The 19,157-nt window shown below is 37.7% G+C and overlaps 1 protein-coding gene across 3 annotated transcripts in view; it reads left to right on the top strand.

The window, feature by feature from the left end:
• The window catches only part of IKBIP (IKBKB interacting protein), a 32,853-nt gene that overhangs the window by 9,237 nt on the left and 4,459 nt on the right, over positions 1-19,157 (top strand). For 2 of the 3 annotated variants that reach the window (XM_074226645.1, XM_074226644.1), the window contains 2 exons: positions 9,479-9,596; positions 11,859-19,155. In XM_074226645.1, coding sequence (XP_074082746.1) covers positions 9,479-9,596; positions 11,859-12,689 — 949 coding nt within the window. In that variant the 3' untranslated portion in view covers positions 12,690-19,155. Of the gene's footprint in view, positions 1-9,478; positions 9,597-11,858; positions 19,156-19,157 lie in introns of those variants that run through there. The other variant, XM_074226646.1, reaches the window with a different exon arrangement.

Below are 19,157 nucleotides of genomic sequence, written 5' to 3'. Positions count from 1 at the left end.
TGAACCAAGAGTCTCTCTCCCTACTACTTTCACTATGAAGCAGAGCAGCTTTTTCTTGCAGTTACTTGTATGATGAAATTTTAACCATCTGGAATCAGTTCAGGAAGGCTTTCTGAATAGTGGGAGGTTTTTCCCTGCAATTTTTTAACTCTTGTTTTGATGAAACTGTTTCCAAAATATAAAGTACACTTTCCTACCTTCTTGAAAGACTCTACTAACTATAACTTTACCAGTACATGGTGATTGAGGTGATATAAGAGGGCTGTCCAACTTTACTTTTTAAAAGTTTTTATTGAACAATAGACAATATATTTTAATTTGCCATTTTAGTGAGAGCTCTGCTTGGCTTCATGGCCACAAAAAAATTGCCCTGTGGATCAGCCCTGATATAAGATTGAATGACTCTGGAATATAATTTTTTTGAAACAAATCACAGGAGTCACTTTTTGGTCATTTGCATCTTTCTATCGAAGGCAAAAAATATAAAAATCTCCCAGTCAATATACCATGGCTACCTCTCTGCAAATTAATTATTCACTCAAATGCAAAGCTTTTCCAAATTGGTTTTCTTATACTTCAGAAGACCATCTTCTTCACACTAGAGGACGTTGTCCTGGATTTATCAGTGTTGGGCTTCTCAAGTGGCTTGTAAGTTCCAAGATCCTAAAATGTCATGATACCTACCCCTCCAGACCAGTTCCCTATAGTTTAGTGGCACTTCGGGATCTTCTAGTACATATTGCACGTAGATAATGATGTTTTACCCTACTATTGGCTATTACTCTTTGTCTACTGCAGAGTATAATTAACATTTTTGTCCCCCCTGAAACTCCCCAACAACATTATCAGTATCATCAAGGTTCTTCCAAATGAATAGAACATGAGACCCTAGCAATTTATGCCTTGATTTGTGCTTATCATTGGACATAGCAGGGTGCTCATGCAACTCTATTGAGTAATTATTATTACTTAGAATAATAATCTTACAATAGCAAGTTCCCATCATTTCATATATATATGTATATATATATGTATATACATAATACACATGTGTGTTTATATATGTGTGTGTGTGTGTGTGTATATTGAACTGAATGTTTTAACTTTTTCCCCTATTCAAAATGGTAAGTATGACTTCATCTGCCCTTCTGCCTAGGCTCCTCTCCTTAGGCTGACCCTACTAGAATAACCACTACTCAAGATACTCTCTTCTCTACCACTAAAGTAATAGATCAACAGATAATTCCTTATTTTCCACTCACATTGGTAGATCATCTGGGCAAACTTTGTTCTTGAAACATGAACAGGAAACATATTTCAGTATTTCAAGAATTCATGCTAGGATGTTTGGGCAGGTAAGGCTTAACAGAGAAGAATTTAATTTGGCAAACATCTATTATTAAGCACCTGCCATATGCAAGACATCAATCATAGAGAGTTACCAACCATCCAGTTCACCACACTCATATTACAGATAAGGGAAGCAAAGACAGGTGAAGCAACTTGCTCAAGGTCACACAGGAAGTAAGAGACAAAACCTCTGAAGTATCTAAACTAAGATCCTTTGACTCCACATCCGATCCTTTTTCTTTACTCTGTCCCAGGCACTGTGTGTGCTAAGCATATTACACATATCATATCATTGGAACTTCACAAAAACCTTGGGAGGTAAGTGCAATGATCACCCCTATTTATAGTTGAGGAAACTGAGGCAAACAAGTGAAGTGACTTGTCCTGTCTGAGGCAAAATTTGAACCTAAGTCTCTGTTGACATTACGCCTAGCATTGTGTCCACTGCAGCATAAATATAGAATCTAATGAGTGTGTATAATTAAAGAGTGGGGTAGACTTTAGAAGGAGAAAAATGTCTTCCAACTGAAGAAATGTAAGGTTTCCTAGAGAAAATGGGACCTAAATTTTACCTTTAAGAATTCAAGTATTTCAACTATTAAAAATAATATAGATTCCAAGCTGAGAGAACAGGGTTGAATTCAGGGAAAGAAAACAGCATAAAGCGGAGAAAAAGTATGAAATATCCTTGGCAAGATTGAACTTTCTGGTTTGGAAAGAGTACTGAACTAGGAAATAGACATCTGATTAATAGCCACAGACCATTTTCTCCAAATCTCAGAATTAGAAAGTCTTACAAAATCCTCTAGTTCAACCCTAATCAGTCTCTGCTTAACAACCACCAGCTAGGGAAACCACATCAGCTTATGGAGTAGATCATCCCCTTTGGATATGGATCTAATTATTAGGAACATTAACCAATGTCTGCCCCTTTCTGTAATTTTCCTCTTTGGGGCAATGCTGAACAAGTCTATCCCCTCCTTCATAAGATACCCTTTTATGTATTTGCAGCTATCATGATTCTAGCCCCACTTTTCCAGTTCAGACACATCTGTTTCCTTCAACTTCTCTTGCCAGCCATGTAATTTTGGGTAAACCTGATGGGTTTCAGTAGTCTTATCTATAAAATGAAAGGACTTGAACTAAATCTCTTAGGTCTTTGCAGTTCCTATTATACTATGATTATGTAATTAGAGATGTGGATTAAGAGTCCCCTTGCTGATACTTTCTGCTGACATGACATCAGACCACATTGTTCTTCAAGTCCATCCTGCTATTGGATTTTGAACTGAATTACAATCACAAATGTAGTTGAAATTGCATCTTTATGTGTTATTTGAAATTGATAACCTTGTGTCTACATGATAAAAATTCCTTAGGAAATCTTTTCTGTAATTGTATTTTATATTCTGAATAATTCCCTGCTACCTCGGATTAATAAGGTAACATTAAAGACCAAGTAGACAGTATTTGCACACACTGCTTTCTCAGGCAGGAGAAGAATATTTCAGTTAAGATTGTGATTCTGATAGACATACATTAAATTGGACTCTGAGCAGCAGATAGATATGTGATAACTTTGGAAACTTGAAGAAAATGAAAATTTTCCATTCTTGAAATATTTTATGGATGTCTGCAGTTTTAGTAAAAAGAAAGAATAATCTTTATTCAACTTTAAAGCAAGATAGAACTTACTTTAGTATCAGGGTAATATAGTTGGTTAACATTGCCAGAATAGACTTTAGATTGTATTGTAAAAGTTGGAGCAGCTAGATTACCCCATGGATAGAGTGAGTACCCAGTGTGGAATCAGAAGAACCTGAGTTCAAATCTGGCCTCTTAAGTTTGTGACCCTGGGCAAGTCACTTAACCACATTTGCCTTAGTTTTCTCATCTGTAAAATGAGCTGGAGTAGGAAATGGCAAATCACTCCAGCTTCTTTGCCCAGCAAACCCCAAATGGAATCATAAAGAGTCAAATGTGACTGAACAACAACACTGTAAAAGTGTTCATAGGATAAACAATGGTCAGAAATATTTTCTGGAAAAAGCCATAACTTGTTGACTTTTTCAGAGCTGTATCTAGCTTGCATTGTGGTTCAGTTATAAATACTGAAACCACTCTCCCAAAAATATATAGTCAGTTGACAGCTTTTGATTATAAAAATATTGTGATTTTCCAGTGAACATTTAGCCAAAAGAACAATCCTCAGAACTTTGTACTGGGGGGGTCAGTTAAGTGGCATAGTGAATAGAACACCAGCCCTGGAGTCAGGAGTTAAAACCTGGTCTCAGATGCTTAAAAAAACTTTTGCCTAGCTGTATGACCTTGGGCAAGTCACTTAACCCCATTGCCCTGCCCCCAAAAAGGACTTTGTACTGAGAACCATGACCCTAATTGTTCTAAATAAGTGGGTTCATTAATTCCCAGATAGTGCACTATACCTTTGAGATACTGAAAAATCTACAAATATTTTTCCTTTCAAATCTTAATATGAACTGAATAAACTGATATATTGCAATGATTCATCTACATTTCCCCTTTCCAAGGCATATGTACATATTAATTTCCTCTCAATCTTTTTGCACTTCTGCTTTGTCATTATAGAGATCAGTCTGTCAAAGTGTATTAAGTACCTACTGTTTGCCAACCACTGTGCCAGGGTTCAGCTACAATGAATGAAGGTTCCTTGCATTCTGATGGGAGAGACAAGTACATGTATAAACATATACAGAACAAATTTAGGGAATACAATAAAGTTAAAAAACAGAACAGTTTAAATACAGTACCAGCAGGGGAGATGGGGTTCAGGGAAGGCACCATCCTGTGTGCCTCAGCTGAGTCATAAAGGAAGAGAGTGGTCTATGGGGTATTCAGAAAGGACTAGTATCTTTGGGGTGAGAGCTTGCTGAGTCCTGAAAAGGGCTGCTCATTCAACTTTGGTATCTACCTATCATCCAGTTCTCATCTAGGACTCCATGAAGCTATAGCATATACAACAGCTGCAGCCTGGTAGATGTACTAAATCAGGTTGTGAGTAACCAGTGGACCTCTGATCTGTCAGAGTTAGGGAGGTGCTTAACCCAAGTATATGAAGATTCCCACCCAGAAGAATGGGCACATGGTCAAATATCACAGACACCAAGGCCATCCACTGCATTCCAGGCCATTGACAGTCGTCATGACTTTTGTCTTGCCACTGGATATCAATGACTTGGGAAGAGAAGGTGAGGCTGATGACTTGATGCAACTGACCCACTTTAATCCAATTAATGCACAAGTCAAGGTGTCACCCATAATGATGTCATTGGTCCTTTTTGAAACAAAGGATGAATAACAAAGAAAAAGAGAAGGAAGGAGTATCCATTGAGGGAGGGAGACCCAGAGCAGGAAATGGAAAACTTTAGCATGGATGTCCAACCTTTGAGCTTCTCTAGGCCACATCACCCAACAAAAACTTGTCATATGGAATTTAATATTTATTTATGACTATAATGTAACCCATGTTACAAGTGAATATAATAATACCACATAAATGAATTTTAAGGCCACATGTGACCCATGAGCCACAGGTTGGACTGACCTGCATTTAGATGAAGAACTAGGACATAATAAAGCTGGAAAGATTCCTTGAGATCAGATTGTGAAGGACTTTAAAAAACTAAGCAGGGGAAGCTAGGTGGCACAGTAGATAGAGCACCAGCCCTGTAGTCAGGAGGACCTGAGTTCAAATTTGAGGGACACTTATTAATTCCCTAGCTGTGTGGCCTTGGGCAAGCCACTTAACCCCATTGCCTTGAAAAGTCTAAAAAAAAAAAACTAAGCAGAAGTTTTACAGTTGCACCTTAACAGCATCAATGATGACTTGAGTGAGCCCTGGAGAAGTGTTGAAGAAAAATCACTTTGGAGCTGAGTGGAGGAAGGACTGGAGTAGGGAGAGAAGTGCTATTGGGAGACCACTTAGGAGGCTACTGCCATAATCTCAGCAAAAGGTGGGTGGCTGTGAGAGTCAGGACAAAGAATTGGAATGAAAGACATTGTGGGGATAGAAATGGCAACTTCAACAACTGATGGGATGAGGGAGAGTGAGGAGTAAGTAAATCAAGGTTAAGAACCTGGAGTCTGCAAGATTGGTGGTATCTTCATGTTTGCAAGAAGAGTGGATTTGTAGACATTACTGCTTTCAATGTGTCTTGGAAACATCCAGTTTGAAATATTCACTAAGCAGCTGGTGCTATGATACATAGCAGGGAAGAAGCAGGGGCTAGATATGTACCTCTGGGAGTCATTTGCATCCATTTTGTTAAGTCCATTGGGGCTGAAGAAGTCCCTGGGAATGTAGAGAGAAAGGGGGAAGCGGTTCTAGAACAGAATCTTGGGATATGAATAGTGAATCGCCAAAGAGGTCTTAGAAGTAGCCAGGTCAAAGGAGAAATAGAAAAAAAAGAATCTGAGGAGAGTTTGGTCACATGTCAAATGCAGTTGATTGGTTGAGTAAAGACCCTCAGATTTAGCGATTAAGAGATCATTGGCAGCGTTGGAGAGAACAGCTTCCGTTAAGTGGTGATCAGATGCCATAGAGTTGGCTTGTGCCTTCATAGACACTATTAAAGAAGAGGTGATTTCTGTGGCTTCCCCTGCGCCCCCCCCCAAGTAATTCACATCTGTTCCATACTAGATCTCTGTCATTAGCCCTCCTGTCTTTTTATCTTTTCTCTTGTTTCTTCTGTCTCCTTTCAGTTCAGTTTATTCTGAATTTTCACACAAATAATTTGTTTCTACATTATCCACAGAGTACTACTGCTATCCTTTGCAGCAAACCAGTCAAGATGTTGGATGTCATTTTCTGATCTTTGCCTCCTTGGCTTTGTTTGAAGCCCTAGAGAGGAGTCGGAAAAATATGTATCTGTTTCTCTTTTTTGCAGAGGTGGGAAACAGTAGTTGGGGAGGGTTACACTTTCTGTCAGATTCAGTTGATACTGAGCTGATTTTTTTTTGTTTTTATTCTTTGTTACAAGAAAAGACTCACTAGGTATGTGGGAAGGGAAACATTTAAAATTAAGGTGATGGGCCTGTACACTGTATCTGGAGGAAGCTGAGGGCAGATGATCTCCTAAACCCATGATTTCAGAGCTGCATGGGCTCTGCCAATCTGGAGTATGCACTGGGTCTAGCATCAGTTTGGGGAGCACCCTGGTGGAGGCCTTTAGGTTACTTAAGGAGGGGTGAACTAGTCAGGGTCAGAAACTAGACTGAGAACTTCCAGCCTGGATGAGATAGGGAGACCCAGATTCTCCCACCCCCACCCTCCAAGAAATAGAAAGGAAGAAAGGAAGAACGACATAAAGACAAAAAAGATTCATTAAAAAATTGTTTTTGAGGTGGCTAGGTGGTGCAGTGGATAGAGCACCAGCCCTGGAGTCAGGAGTACCTGAGTTCAAATCCAGACTCAGACACTTAATAATTACCTAGCTGTGTGGCCTTGGGTAAGCCACTTAACCACTTAATTTGTTCCAATACCTGGCACATCCTAGGCACGGATTTTATACACACACACACACACACACACACACACACACACAATTTGTTGAGTTGATTGTTGATAGATTATGTGAGATAGATTAATGCGCACCAATCACTGCTCCTACCTAGCCCCCCCCCCAAACCAACTAAAGCTTAAGGGCCCTAAAAACCTGGTAGCCAATTAGTTGAGGGTTCAGTATATATAGAGAGACTTAATCATTTCAATACAGGATTGTATCCTCTTTGCTAGCTAAATTTAGTGCTGTCTAACCTCTGACCTTAGAATTAGCAGATCATTATGGGTCCTCCCCAAATGCACACATACATTTACGTCATAATGATAATGGTGTTTCTTTGTCCTTCATTCTCGAAGAAGACCCTAACATTAGGGAGGTGATGCCATGACCAGCACTTGAATTAGATTTGAGCAAGTGGGTTCTGTGCTTAGTCTTTAACCTCTCATTCTCTTCCAAAGTCACCTGAGTCCAATAGCCAAAAATGAATCCAGATGACTGGGGATGGCCCAGGATGCAAGGCAGTCAGTTTAAGTGACTTGCCCAAAGTAATACAAATAGCAAGTGTCAAGTATCTGAGACTAGATTCAAACTCTCATCCTCCTGATTCCAAGGCCAGTTCTCTATCCACTCCGCCACCTAGCACATTTGATTATTATTGTCTATCAGTAGCAGTTGGGTGGTGAAGAACCAAAGTCAGGAAGACTCAGGTTCAAATACAGTCTCAGACACTTATGATTCGTGACCCTGTAATGCCGTTTGTCTTAATTTCCTCATTTATAAAATGAACTAGAGAATAAAATGACGAACCACTTCAGTATCTTTGCCGAGAAAATCCCAAATTGGATCACAGAGAATTAGATATGACTGAAACAATTACAACAACATGAGTCTGCTTCTTAATTGTCAGCTGCTATAAGGCAGGAATGATGTCATAATTTTTACATTTACATATACATCTTGGCCTTCTCTTATGTATTTTCTTTTTTGTTTTGTTTTTGCAAGGCAATGGGGTTAAGTAACTTGTCCAAGGTCACACAGCAAGGTAATTATGAAGTGTCTGAGGTTGCATTTGAACTCAGGTCCTCCTGACTCTAAGGCCAGCGCTCTATCCACTGTGCCACCTAGCTTCCCCTCTCTTATGTATTTACACTGCATATTTGGGTATGGATAGATGAGAAAAGAAAAGAATGATAACCCTCAGGGAGATTTAATAACATTTTAACTTGAAAAAAGTTTATACAGTCTAAGTAAGGTAATCAGATTTTATAGAAATCACCTGGAGACTCTCTTGTTTCATATATTACCGAATTGAAGTCTTCAGGAAAACACTCCTAAGATCAATAATGCCCTATTAATTTTATCTCCCCAACATCTCTTTTCCTCCACTCATTCCCATGTCCACCAGTAATACAAACCCTCTTTACAGGTGGCTTCTGTTCTCTCCACCCACCAAACCATCCCTCACCTACTGCCAGACATAACCTCCCTGTAGAACAGTGCCATTACTTCTCTGCTCAGAACCTGAAAATGGCTTTCTATTCCCTTTCCCAAAATTCAAACCCTTCATAGTTTGACTCTTCCTGCCTTATCTATCTCCTTCTGCCTCCCCCTCTGCATACTCCGCACTGAGGCCAGCTAAATCCTTAGCCATCCTGGGCATGCTTTCTGTTTGCCTCTTTCTGTGTCTTCCCTGTCCTTTCTCTCTCCACCTCTCCATGGTGGATTTGTATATCCTCCGAAGGCCAACTTGTTCAGAGGATTAAAGATAGAAGAGTCCAACTCCTCACCATACAGGGGAGGAAACTGAAGCCCAGGAAGCTTAAAGGACTTGTCCAAAGGCACATAGACATTAAGTGGCACCAACAGAATTTGAACTCAGACTAGGACTCTGAATCCATCCCTGGCTACGGAGCCTACAGCTACTACCTTCCAAACACTTCAAACAGCCAACAACATTCTCCCATTTGCCTTCATCTCATCAAGCATTTCACTTGAAGGTGTAGCATGTTCTTCTCATTTAACTATTTGTGTATTTGTCATACATGTTTCCTAGACAGTAAATTCAATAAAGCACTTTCTTATCTAAACTCTAGATCACCCTGTGTGTTTAGTTCAGTGCTGTGCACAAGTAGGAACTCAATGTTTGTTTAGTTTAATTAAATTAAATAATTTTTATAGTTTAAAAAGGATAGGTTTTGTGATCAATTTTAACTACTCAGTCTTAGAATTATTTGTTCACCTCAAAAGTAGGTCCTTTTAGATATTGTTCAATTTTCAGTTGTTAGAATTTTTTTTAATAATTATGCTAAATCTGATGATTCCCTTGCAGTTTCATATAATAGATAGAGGCAGCCTAGTACTGTGGACTCAGCTACTTACTGTGACCTCTGAGACCTTGGACAAAACAGCTCAAAGCCCTCTGGCCCTAAATTTCCTCATCAATAACATGGAATAAAAAAGTTAATTTCCAGAATTAAATCTATAATCTTGCAAATTTAGAATGTGTTTTACAAACTTAATACAAAATAGTCATTATTTGAAATCTGTAATGTGCAGTCCTGTTAATATTGTTTTCTTATCTTTTACAGGTTTGTATTTCAGCAGTCAGAAAAATTTGATAATGTAGAAAATAAATACCAACTACTGAAATTAGAAGCCGCAGAGTTCCATAGCCTTCAAAGTCAAGTCGATTTAATTTCTGAAAAGGTAATGATTTCAACCCAGGAAAGTTTGGTAAAGATTACTGTGCTTAAAAAATATGAAAGTATTTTATCCAAATGTATTCCTGAAGGGTTTTACATAAATGTCTTATTTTTCATTCTAGTTTTGGACTCATAAAAAATGGAAAAGATTATTAGATCCTTGTGGGAGAAGGGAAGCAAAGAAGGAAAATGATTTTGGTTTTAGATATGTTGAATTTGAGGTTCTGATATCAGACATTCAGATAAAACTAACCAATGGGGGCTGAGAATATGGAGAAAAATGAGAACTAGAGATCTAGATTTGGAAGTCATCCACAGGGTTGAAGCCATTAGAATAGATAAACTCCTTAAGGAAGGGAGATGGTAAAAGAAAAAAAAATGCTTTGGCTAAAACAGTGGAGAATGCCTAAAACTAGGAAGCAAGGAGAGGAGAAAGAGCTAAGGAAATGGACAAAAAGGAGTAGAAAGAAAATTCATAGGAGAACCACAAGAGTACAGCACCAAGAAACTCCAAGTGAGGAGAGTTTCAAGAAGGGTAAGGAAGGAATCAATAATACCAAATGCTGTGGAGAGACAAAGGAGAATAGAAAAGACCATTAGTTTGGCCCTCAAAAGGTTCTTTTATGTAGAATATGGAAGCCAGATTATCAGCTATTGAGGAATGGGAAAGTTGTAAAGTGGAGTCACTGAGTATAAATAAGGTAGTCATTCTAGAGTAATGCCAAGGAAAAAGAAAAATGGGGGATTATCTCCAGGAGACAAAACAGGGGTAAAGAAAGATTACTTTTTAAGGAAAAAAGAGATTTAATATGTATATCTTGAAGACAAAAGTTAGTAGAAAGAAAAAGGTTGAAGATGCAAAGGAGAGGATCTCAGAAAAGAAACAACTTGCAAAGAGAGTAGACGGGATTGGAATGAAGGCCATCTGTAGACAGGTTTGTCCTTGGAAAGAGGGATAGGACTTCTGATGCAAAAGGAAAGGAGAAAAAAACGACAAAGAATTATTGCACAGTATTGAGGAACCCACATTAATGGAAAGACAATGAGTTTGGTTTTCAGCATGTTAGGTTTGAGATGGGCAGAACATCCAAAGAGAGAGCTGTACAGGATCCAGTTAGAGATTCTGATGAGAGAACGTGAAGATTTGAGAGTTATATGTAATGGTGATATTCTAGGCCATGAAAGTAGGTGAGCTCTATGAAACTGTAAAGTGATGACTCACGCCAAGCCTTTGACCTTAAGCAGTTGGAGACCCCAGGAGAGCGGTCATGATGCACTATAGACTACATTAGCTAAATCTGGGTTAGCCCCAAACTGGGAACCCCCAACACCATCTCTTTGTCTATAAAAAATAAATTCTGTATGTCCCCAAGGCTAACTGGTTAATAAAAGGCCTCTCTTTACCCTTAAGTTCAAGGTACTATAAATAATTTATAAACAGGTTTACCAATGTTCCTAGAGGTACATCAGAATATAAAATATAGGACTATCTTTAATATTTTCTAAATATTATAAAGGCCAGGAGATAGCATCATCTCAATATTAGTCAATTAGGAGACAGATTTGGGACCCAGAAAGGGGGCACATTCTGGCTTCCTAAACCTGGGCAGGTCATTTGATTTCCTAATGGCCACAAGTGACTCTTTTCAAGCTTAAGTTGAAGAGCATAGGAGAATTTGCAAGTCTTCCTACACCAAGAAAAATCACAGATCTAGACCAAAAATTATGGGGGCTTTCAGTCTCACTAACTTCCTGTATTCATTTTTGCTTTTTTTTTTTGTTTGAAATTTCTACAAAATGTAACTTTCACATATTTTCTCTTTAAGAGGTTCAGAAGACCTGTTTTCCCTGAAAAAAAAAATTTCTTATCCAAAAGTTTTTTGAATGAATACCCAAATTGTAAATTAGAGGCAGCCAAGTAAACTACATTTCATATAAGATCATTTTTATATTCCCACCAAAAAAAAGATAAAAAGGAATTCAGATAAACTCTCTTGCTTTTAATATTATTTCCTAAGGCAAATCTCCAAGATCTTGAGAAGGGTCCAAGGTGTATATTTTTCTAACTTGGAATATAATCGGTTAATTTTGACCAAATTCGTACAGTTCAGTAACAAGTCAGTGCACACCCTTGGTGAGGAGTGTTCTGGAGCTGCTGGGCTTGTGGTCCATTCGTCTCTTGTATTCCTGATTGTTAATGTGTGTGTTTCTCCACCATTAACTGCTATTAAGTAGACTTGGGAATTGTTTTGTGTTATAAATGCAGCTTGAGTCTACTGAAAGTGTCCTGCAGGAAACTACCTCAGCCATGTCTCTGATGACCCAGTTTGAGCAGGAAGTGTCCAGTCTCCATACCATCCTCCAGGACATTAAGACCAGTGAGCAGACGCTCATGCAGAGGATGCAGAACGTTAATTTGAAATTTAAGAATGTTACCGATGCCTGGAAAAGAAACCTAGATGACATGAATGCTCATACTGGCGGTTTAAAATCGGAAGCCAAACGCATGCATTCTCATGTTACTGGTCAGATTAACTTGGCTGAGCAAGGTATCAAACTGCTGACAGAGCGGCTCCGCGATCTGGAAGACAGCACAATGAGAAACATCAGAACCATCAAGAGGCAGGAAGAGGACGACCTGTTACAAGTGGAAGAACAACTAGTGTCGGATACCAAAGCGGTTGAAAAACTGGAAGAGGAACAAAGAAGTCTCTTTGCTAGAGAAATCGATCTAAGCAATAAGCTTACTGACTATGAGCCTAAAGTGGAAGAGTGCAAGACCCACCTGCCGGTGCTGGAGAGTGCCGTTCACTCGGTTCTGAAGGTTGCCCAAGATCTGATAGGGACCGAAAAGAAAATGGAAGATTTGACCATGAAGATGTTCAATATGGAAGATGATATGCTGAAAGCTGTGTCTGATATAATGGATATGCAGAAAGCCCTTGAAGGAATGCAGTATGATAACAGCATGTTGAAAATGCAGAATGAACTACATTTTCTAAAGGGCAAAGTTCAAGAGTTCATAGCATCTTCAAGTATTAGGGAAAAGGGAATTTTAGAATATGATCTAGAAAACAAAGGGATTGGTGAACAATAAAATCAGCCAATCCATGTTAGAGGGAAGTGCATTATCTCATACATTTATATCATGTTTTGTAATTATTTTGATATATGATAAAAAATTCTTCACTTATGCAGCATGATTGCAGAACAAGGGGGTCTCATTCACATAAGACAGTTTCTCAGAGAAACAAAACGTAACCATTTAAACATCAAAACTTCCCTCAAACCATAACCATTTTCACTTAGGTTTCTAAAATGTATGATATATTTCTCTACCTTCTTAGAGTATAGTTGTCAGTATACTAGGTTGTCAATATAAGCATGAGCTAGTTAACTGGGGTGAAATGCAATTGTGGCCACAGACTGCTATGATTTTTGAGCCATTTGTGTATATTACCTTGTGGCGTAGTGGTAAGAGCCCTAGACTGGGAATCAGAAGACCTGGGTTGAGTCCCAGCTCTCCCACTTACGGAGGCAAATCACTTGACCTCCAAGCCTCATTGTCTTCCCTTTTTATAAAATGGGAATGATGCCTCCCTCACACCAGAGTCGTGAGGATGGTGCCTTTTCAGCATAGTGGTAGCAGTCCCTTCTTGCCATCAGTATGCCTCCTTCCAGCAGTACTCCCTCACCACTATTGCTGATCTTCTCTTAAACTTCTGTGGGCTAGGAAATAAGACAAACCCACTTGCTATGAGGAGGAAGAATAGCTAAATAGGCACAGAGGGTGAGCTTTGAGGGATTCACCTATGAGTTCATTTGCATGAGCCTTAGTGCATGGACAGTTCTGTCATCCATTTGGGCTAAGCTGATGACTTGCTTGCTCACAACTTGGTTCTTATCTGTGTTCTGTATGTTTGAGCTTATCAGATAAATGAAATAATATCATATTTATTACTCCGATAAACTAAATAAACCCATGGATTGTATTGGGGGGTGAGTATATTAAATAATAAAAACAGTAAAATAAAATTTAGAGACTACTTCTGCCTTTTTCAACTATCTCAACTCAAAAGTATTATTCCAGGCATTACTCCAATTACCCACATGAATTCGTTTTCTCTTTTGTAGTTTTGTCCTTCTTTATATAGAGTTGCTACAAAAAGCAGGGTCTGAATACAGAGACGAGCTGACTCTTGACAACTGCGTAACTACAAGTCATAGGTTTAATTCCTAGAATTTTATCTTCAAATTCTTGACTTCTGAATGTTAAAGTTCTTACCTGTAACTATGTATTAATCAAATTGTGTTCCTTGTTTACACCATATCATTAAATTTAACATCAGAAAATTTGTGAGCTCAAACAGTCTGGATTTTTTAAAATGGTATAACAGATTAGAATATCAGCAAAAGTTTGTTGATATTTTTCAGCCCCTATTCTGCCTCCTTTATTTATAATCATAGACCTTTCCATGATATAAGTTAAAAACTCTTGGCAGACATGAGATCTCTCTAAGCGGACATCTTTTTAATTATTTTAATAATTGTTTTCATGTTATCAAAAGTAGTATAACTTAAGTTATATTTACATTCAATAAATGGTATTCAGTATTTAGAACCAAAGGACCCCACCATACCTTACAGGGACTATTACTCCCACAAGACTGTTACAAGAAATTTGACATCGTGAATGTGTGAAGTAGATCAAATTATAATTCATATAATCAACAAATAAGGACACCATTCCTAGGTTATGGGACCCAGAATATGCTTCCATTTAGGACTGACAAATTTGATTTTTAAAAAATATTAGTATTAATTATATGCATAAAATTCTCCTCCCCTTTCTCATTCGTTTATTTCATGCAGTTACTGAAATCTCAGCAATCTATAATAGATAATGGAATTATAATATTTATCTTTCCATTAAAAAATAATTCACTTATATTTCAACTTTTAAAAAATTCTTTCACCCACAATAATGCCTCCATTAAAATCTAATCCCTATGTCTCATGGTGCATAATAATATAGAGGTCAATTAAGGTATTCTTGATTGTTGGGCAAGCAGAGGGCAAGCTCTAGTAGGGACTTTGAAGCTGGAAAAGGCCCAGTAACAGAGCACCCATCTCTGAATCAAGGAAAAGTCCTTCTAAGGTTGTTGTGCCTTACTATCAGAAGATGATCCCCGGGGGGGGGGGGGGTGTTCAGGTACAGCAACTCCTAAACACTTAAGTTACAGAGGTTTTGCCATCTGCATTTATTTGGATAGGACCCATGCTGACAGAATTGTGGATCCTGGAAATAACTGAGTAGATAGTAATGGATTTTGTATTCATTTTACAAGCTCATATTTTTTCCATCTTTTTTTACCATAAAATATATCATCTAAGAGTTTAGAAAAGGGGGTTTTTATTAGAGTAAAAAAAATTCCTGAATACTCTTGCTATAAATTTTCCAAATGCAGATGTTTAATGTCTGTCTGTCTGCATTACAAGGCAAATTATGGAACCTTGGGTAAAAAAAGCATGCCCCACTTCTCCAAAAAATGAAACTTTTTACATAAACCACATTTGCTTTATTGCAATTTATAAGCATTCAGTTATAAAACATTAGATCTACAAAAGACCTTGAAGAGCATCATATAACCCCCTTCATATTTAAATCAGGAAATTGAAATTTAAAGGGAGCAATGACTTGGTTAAGGTCACTTGAAAAGTTATCAAAGCCAGAACTTAAAATCTCAATCTTCTGACTTCTAGTTGGTATTTCTTTCTAGTCTGATACTATTTGCAGAAATCTTAGACATTTTAGATTAGCATCTAAGGTCATAATTGATTAGAGGTGGAAGGAAGTGAATTAAATTCAACAAATGTTAATGAAAGTTCATTCTGTATGCAACATACTCATTTAGGTTTAGCCAAGCACTGAAGAAGCAAAACAAAAAATACTCCCTACACTAATGGATATTCTACTAGGAAATACATGTAAATAAATAACAAAATGAGAAGGAAGAAAATACAGTTGAGAGCATCAGAAAAGGCTTCTTGTAGGAGAAGTAGCTAAACCTGGGAGGAAGTGTAAAATACTAAGAAGCAGAGATGAGAGAGTGCATTCCATGCTTCAGGGACAGTCCTGTCATGGTGATGGGGGATTACATGCAGAGTCTGGGCAGGAGAAATACAGAGTGCTTAAGCAGAGTCATGAGATAAGTCTGGAAAGGTGGATTCCAGCCAGCCTTTAAGTATTGGGGTAAAAATTTGGTGTTTTACTCTAATGACTAAAGAAAGACACAGGAGTGGTTTTACATAGGAATGCTATAGTCAGACATTTTCTTTATGAAAATTATTATGATAGCTGAGTCAAAGGAAGATTAGAGAGGGGATCCTGGAAACAAACCAAACTATCACAATAGTTTGGCCAAGAGGTGAAGAACACCTGAACTTAGTGGTGGGTATGGCTGTGGAGAGAAGGAAACAGATGCAAGACACTTTGTAGAAGGAAACAGGATCTGTGAGACTTGGCAATCAATTGACCATGCAGGGTCAGGGAGAGGGAAATATCCAGGATGACTCCTAGATGTTGAACTTGGTTGACTGGGAGAATGACGGTTTCCTCAAAAGTAGTCAAGCTGGAGGGGGAGGGTAGGCAGCTAGGTGGCACAGTGGATAGAGCACTAGCCCTGGAGTCAGGAGGACCCGAGTTCAAATCTGCCCTCAGACACTTAATAATTGCCTAGCTATGTGTCCTTGGGCAAGTCACTTAACTTCATTGCCTTAAATAAATAAAAAAAATTTTAAAGTAATCATCAAGCTGGAAAGATGATGAATTCTCTTCAAGTTTCCTAATCCTTAGAAATGGTCTAGTTCAACCCCCATTGTTTTACATGTGTGGAGAATGAGACCTCGAGGTTACTGGCTCACCTAGGATGGCACAGGTTGTCATCAATGCCAGGCTCTGGCATAACATTCAGACTACCCATTCCATGTGTTTTTTTCACCAATGGTATCAAACATAATTAGAAACCATTGGTTTAGAAAACCACAAGTTAGCATTCTCTATGTTATATTTTTATTTTATTAAACACATTCCCAATTACATTTTAATCTGGTTCAAGCTACGTTTTTGAAGTTTTCTGGTGGAGTTTTGCAGACAACTCTGTTTACACCATCTTCTATCTTCTTTACTTCCACCTTTGTACCTGCAAATTGAAGCACTTCCCTCTCAGCACTTATATATTTACTAACTTATAACTTAATGTATAAGCACTTCCTAAGCTTAACTGCAAAGCTTACTGTCTGGGAACAGACTCCATACACCCAGCACCAAAGAGCATCCTCCTCTCTCTAAATTCTCTAAAAAGTTTCTAAATAAAACCTTTTAGCTTTCAAATTTGTTAACAATACATCAGAGGGGAGCAGTTCCTAGGATAGTCAACTAAGGAATAGCCATCAATCAAAGAGCAGTTACTTTTGAAAACAAGAATGTACTGGCATTTCAAAGCATTTGGCCAAATTTAGAAATGAACTCAGTAAAAACTAAAGGGTAACATCCCCAGAAGCACTACTAGGTTGGAGCTCTTCCATGCCACTGATTTTCAAAGTGGTATCACCAGAATGGATGGGTGTAGGCTTATACCCCCTCTGCAGGAAGAAACACTCATCAGTTTTATCTAGAAAATTTCAACTTCATTTATACAGAAATTTAACCAGTTTAATAATTATATTATACTTTTCTCTAACCATTTTTCTACTGTAATGCTGAGCACATGAAGCAAACAAAATTTATACAAATATGGTATCTATCCTCTTGACAAATAATAATTCAGTGAACAGTTTATAAAAGCTGGTAAATATTGATTGTTGTGGTGGTGGTGGTGGTATTTTAGTGAAAAAGTTTTACATCAAAAATCAGAAGACCTATGTCCTGGCTGAGCCATTTGCAAATTGTGTGACCTTAGACAAGCTACCTAAACTTTTCAAGGTTCTGTCTCTTATTCATAGAATGAGGGAATTGGATTTAGTCCTTGCTGACATCCTTTCTAAGTCCATCCTCTGTGGTCCGCTGAGTAGCAGAGACGTGCCTTCTAGGTTACCCACAGTTCACTGAGCCTGGTAGATAGATTTGTGGTGACAAATTGAATTTATCAAGATCATTCAGTTGAAAGAATTCTGCTAAACTTGCAGATCCACTCTGGTACACACAGCAGTGATCATAATTTTTTTAGCCCATTGAGCATCTCTCAAGGTAAACAACCTTTACATAGTAGGGATTTTAATGGAGGCTGATGGCACAGTTCCAGAAGACTCATGATGAAACAAGCTCACCAATCTCAGATTAGGAGAGCTTGATGCTGCACTTAGAGTACAGATGGAAGGAAAGTGCTTTTTTTTTTTTTTTGGCCCTTGTCAAACATGGGGATTTGTTTTGCTTGATCATACATGTTTGTTACAGGTTTTGTTACTCTTGCCTTCTCAATTGGTGGTGGTGGGGAGATAGAAGAATGGCGAGAGAGAATTACAAATTAAAATAAAATTTTAAAAATAAATGTAGGTTAAATGAACAGATGACTGAATAAATGAAAGCTATGTCCCACAATTTTAGTGAACTTTGTTAATCCAGTTTTAACTTCTGAATTTTCAAGGAAATACTGATCTATATAGTATTTTTATTTGTACTGACAGGAAATTGTAGAGAATTTTTTTTTAAATGGGGAAATGTTTGAGATGCCCAGAGAAATTATGACTTGATCCGTGTCACACAAGCTCAATGTCAGAGAATATCCTGGAAAAAAACTGAACCATATATAGTCATTCCATGACTTGATCAGTGAAAAATCACATTAAAAAAGAGGCACTGCCATCCGCTTTGCAACCACACCCTTCTGTTAGATTTATTGTTTCCCTTATTAGAATGTGAGCTCCTGGAGCAGGAACTTGTACATAGTAATGGACTTTTACACTCAATGCTTTGTTCTGTACAAATTATCATAAATTCTTTTGAGATTGTTTTTGAGAAATCTAAATCCATCATAATGTCAGATAGAGACTTTCTCCTCCCCTTTCTAGCCATTTTTGAGGACATCTTTCTTATTTAGATATGTCACTTGGTGAGTTTAGGGAATTGAGAATTTTACATGTTTTAATCTTTTAAGTAGTGAGCTAATGGGGAAAAAACGGTTGGGGATTGTTACCTACTATTGCATTGAAACTACTACATTGGCACTATTTAGAATTCAGTGCCTAGTTTGTTTTGACAAATGCTTATATTTATTACACTTTCTTTCATTATTTCATGCAAATATCCATAATTCAAAGACAGTCAAAAAATTAATATTTGTATATTTGCCAATTTTCTTATTTTTATAGTTTATTGAAACTCCCATGGAGAGAAGGGCAGCTTTGTTGTAATAAATCCAACTACTCTTAAAGGTTTTTTTATTCATGTATATATCTGTCAGTTTCCAGGTTGCTAAAGGGAAAAGCTACAGTAAAAACATAACATTTTAAATTAAGTTAAAATGTTGGGTTTATCATTTGTAATTCTTGTTGTATTTTATTTTCC

Source organism: Macrotis lagotis, chromosome 2 (genome assembly GCF_037893015.1).
Source record: "Macrotis lagotis isolate mMagLag1 chromosome 2, bilby.v1.9.chrom.fasta, whole genome shotgun sequence".
In the NCBI taxonomy this organism is placed as follows: domain Eukaryota; kingdom Metazoa; phylum Chordata; class Mammalia; order Peramelemorphia; family Peramelidae; genus Macrotis; species Macrotis lagotis.
Note: the sequence above shows the minus strand (reverse complement) of the source record. Positions and strands in the feature narration are given on the sequence as shown.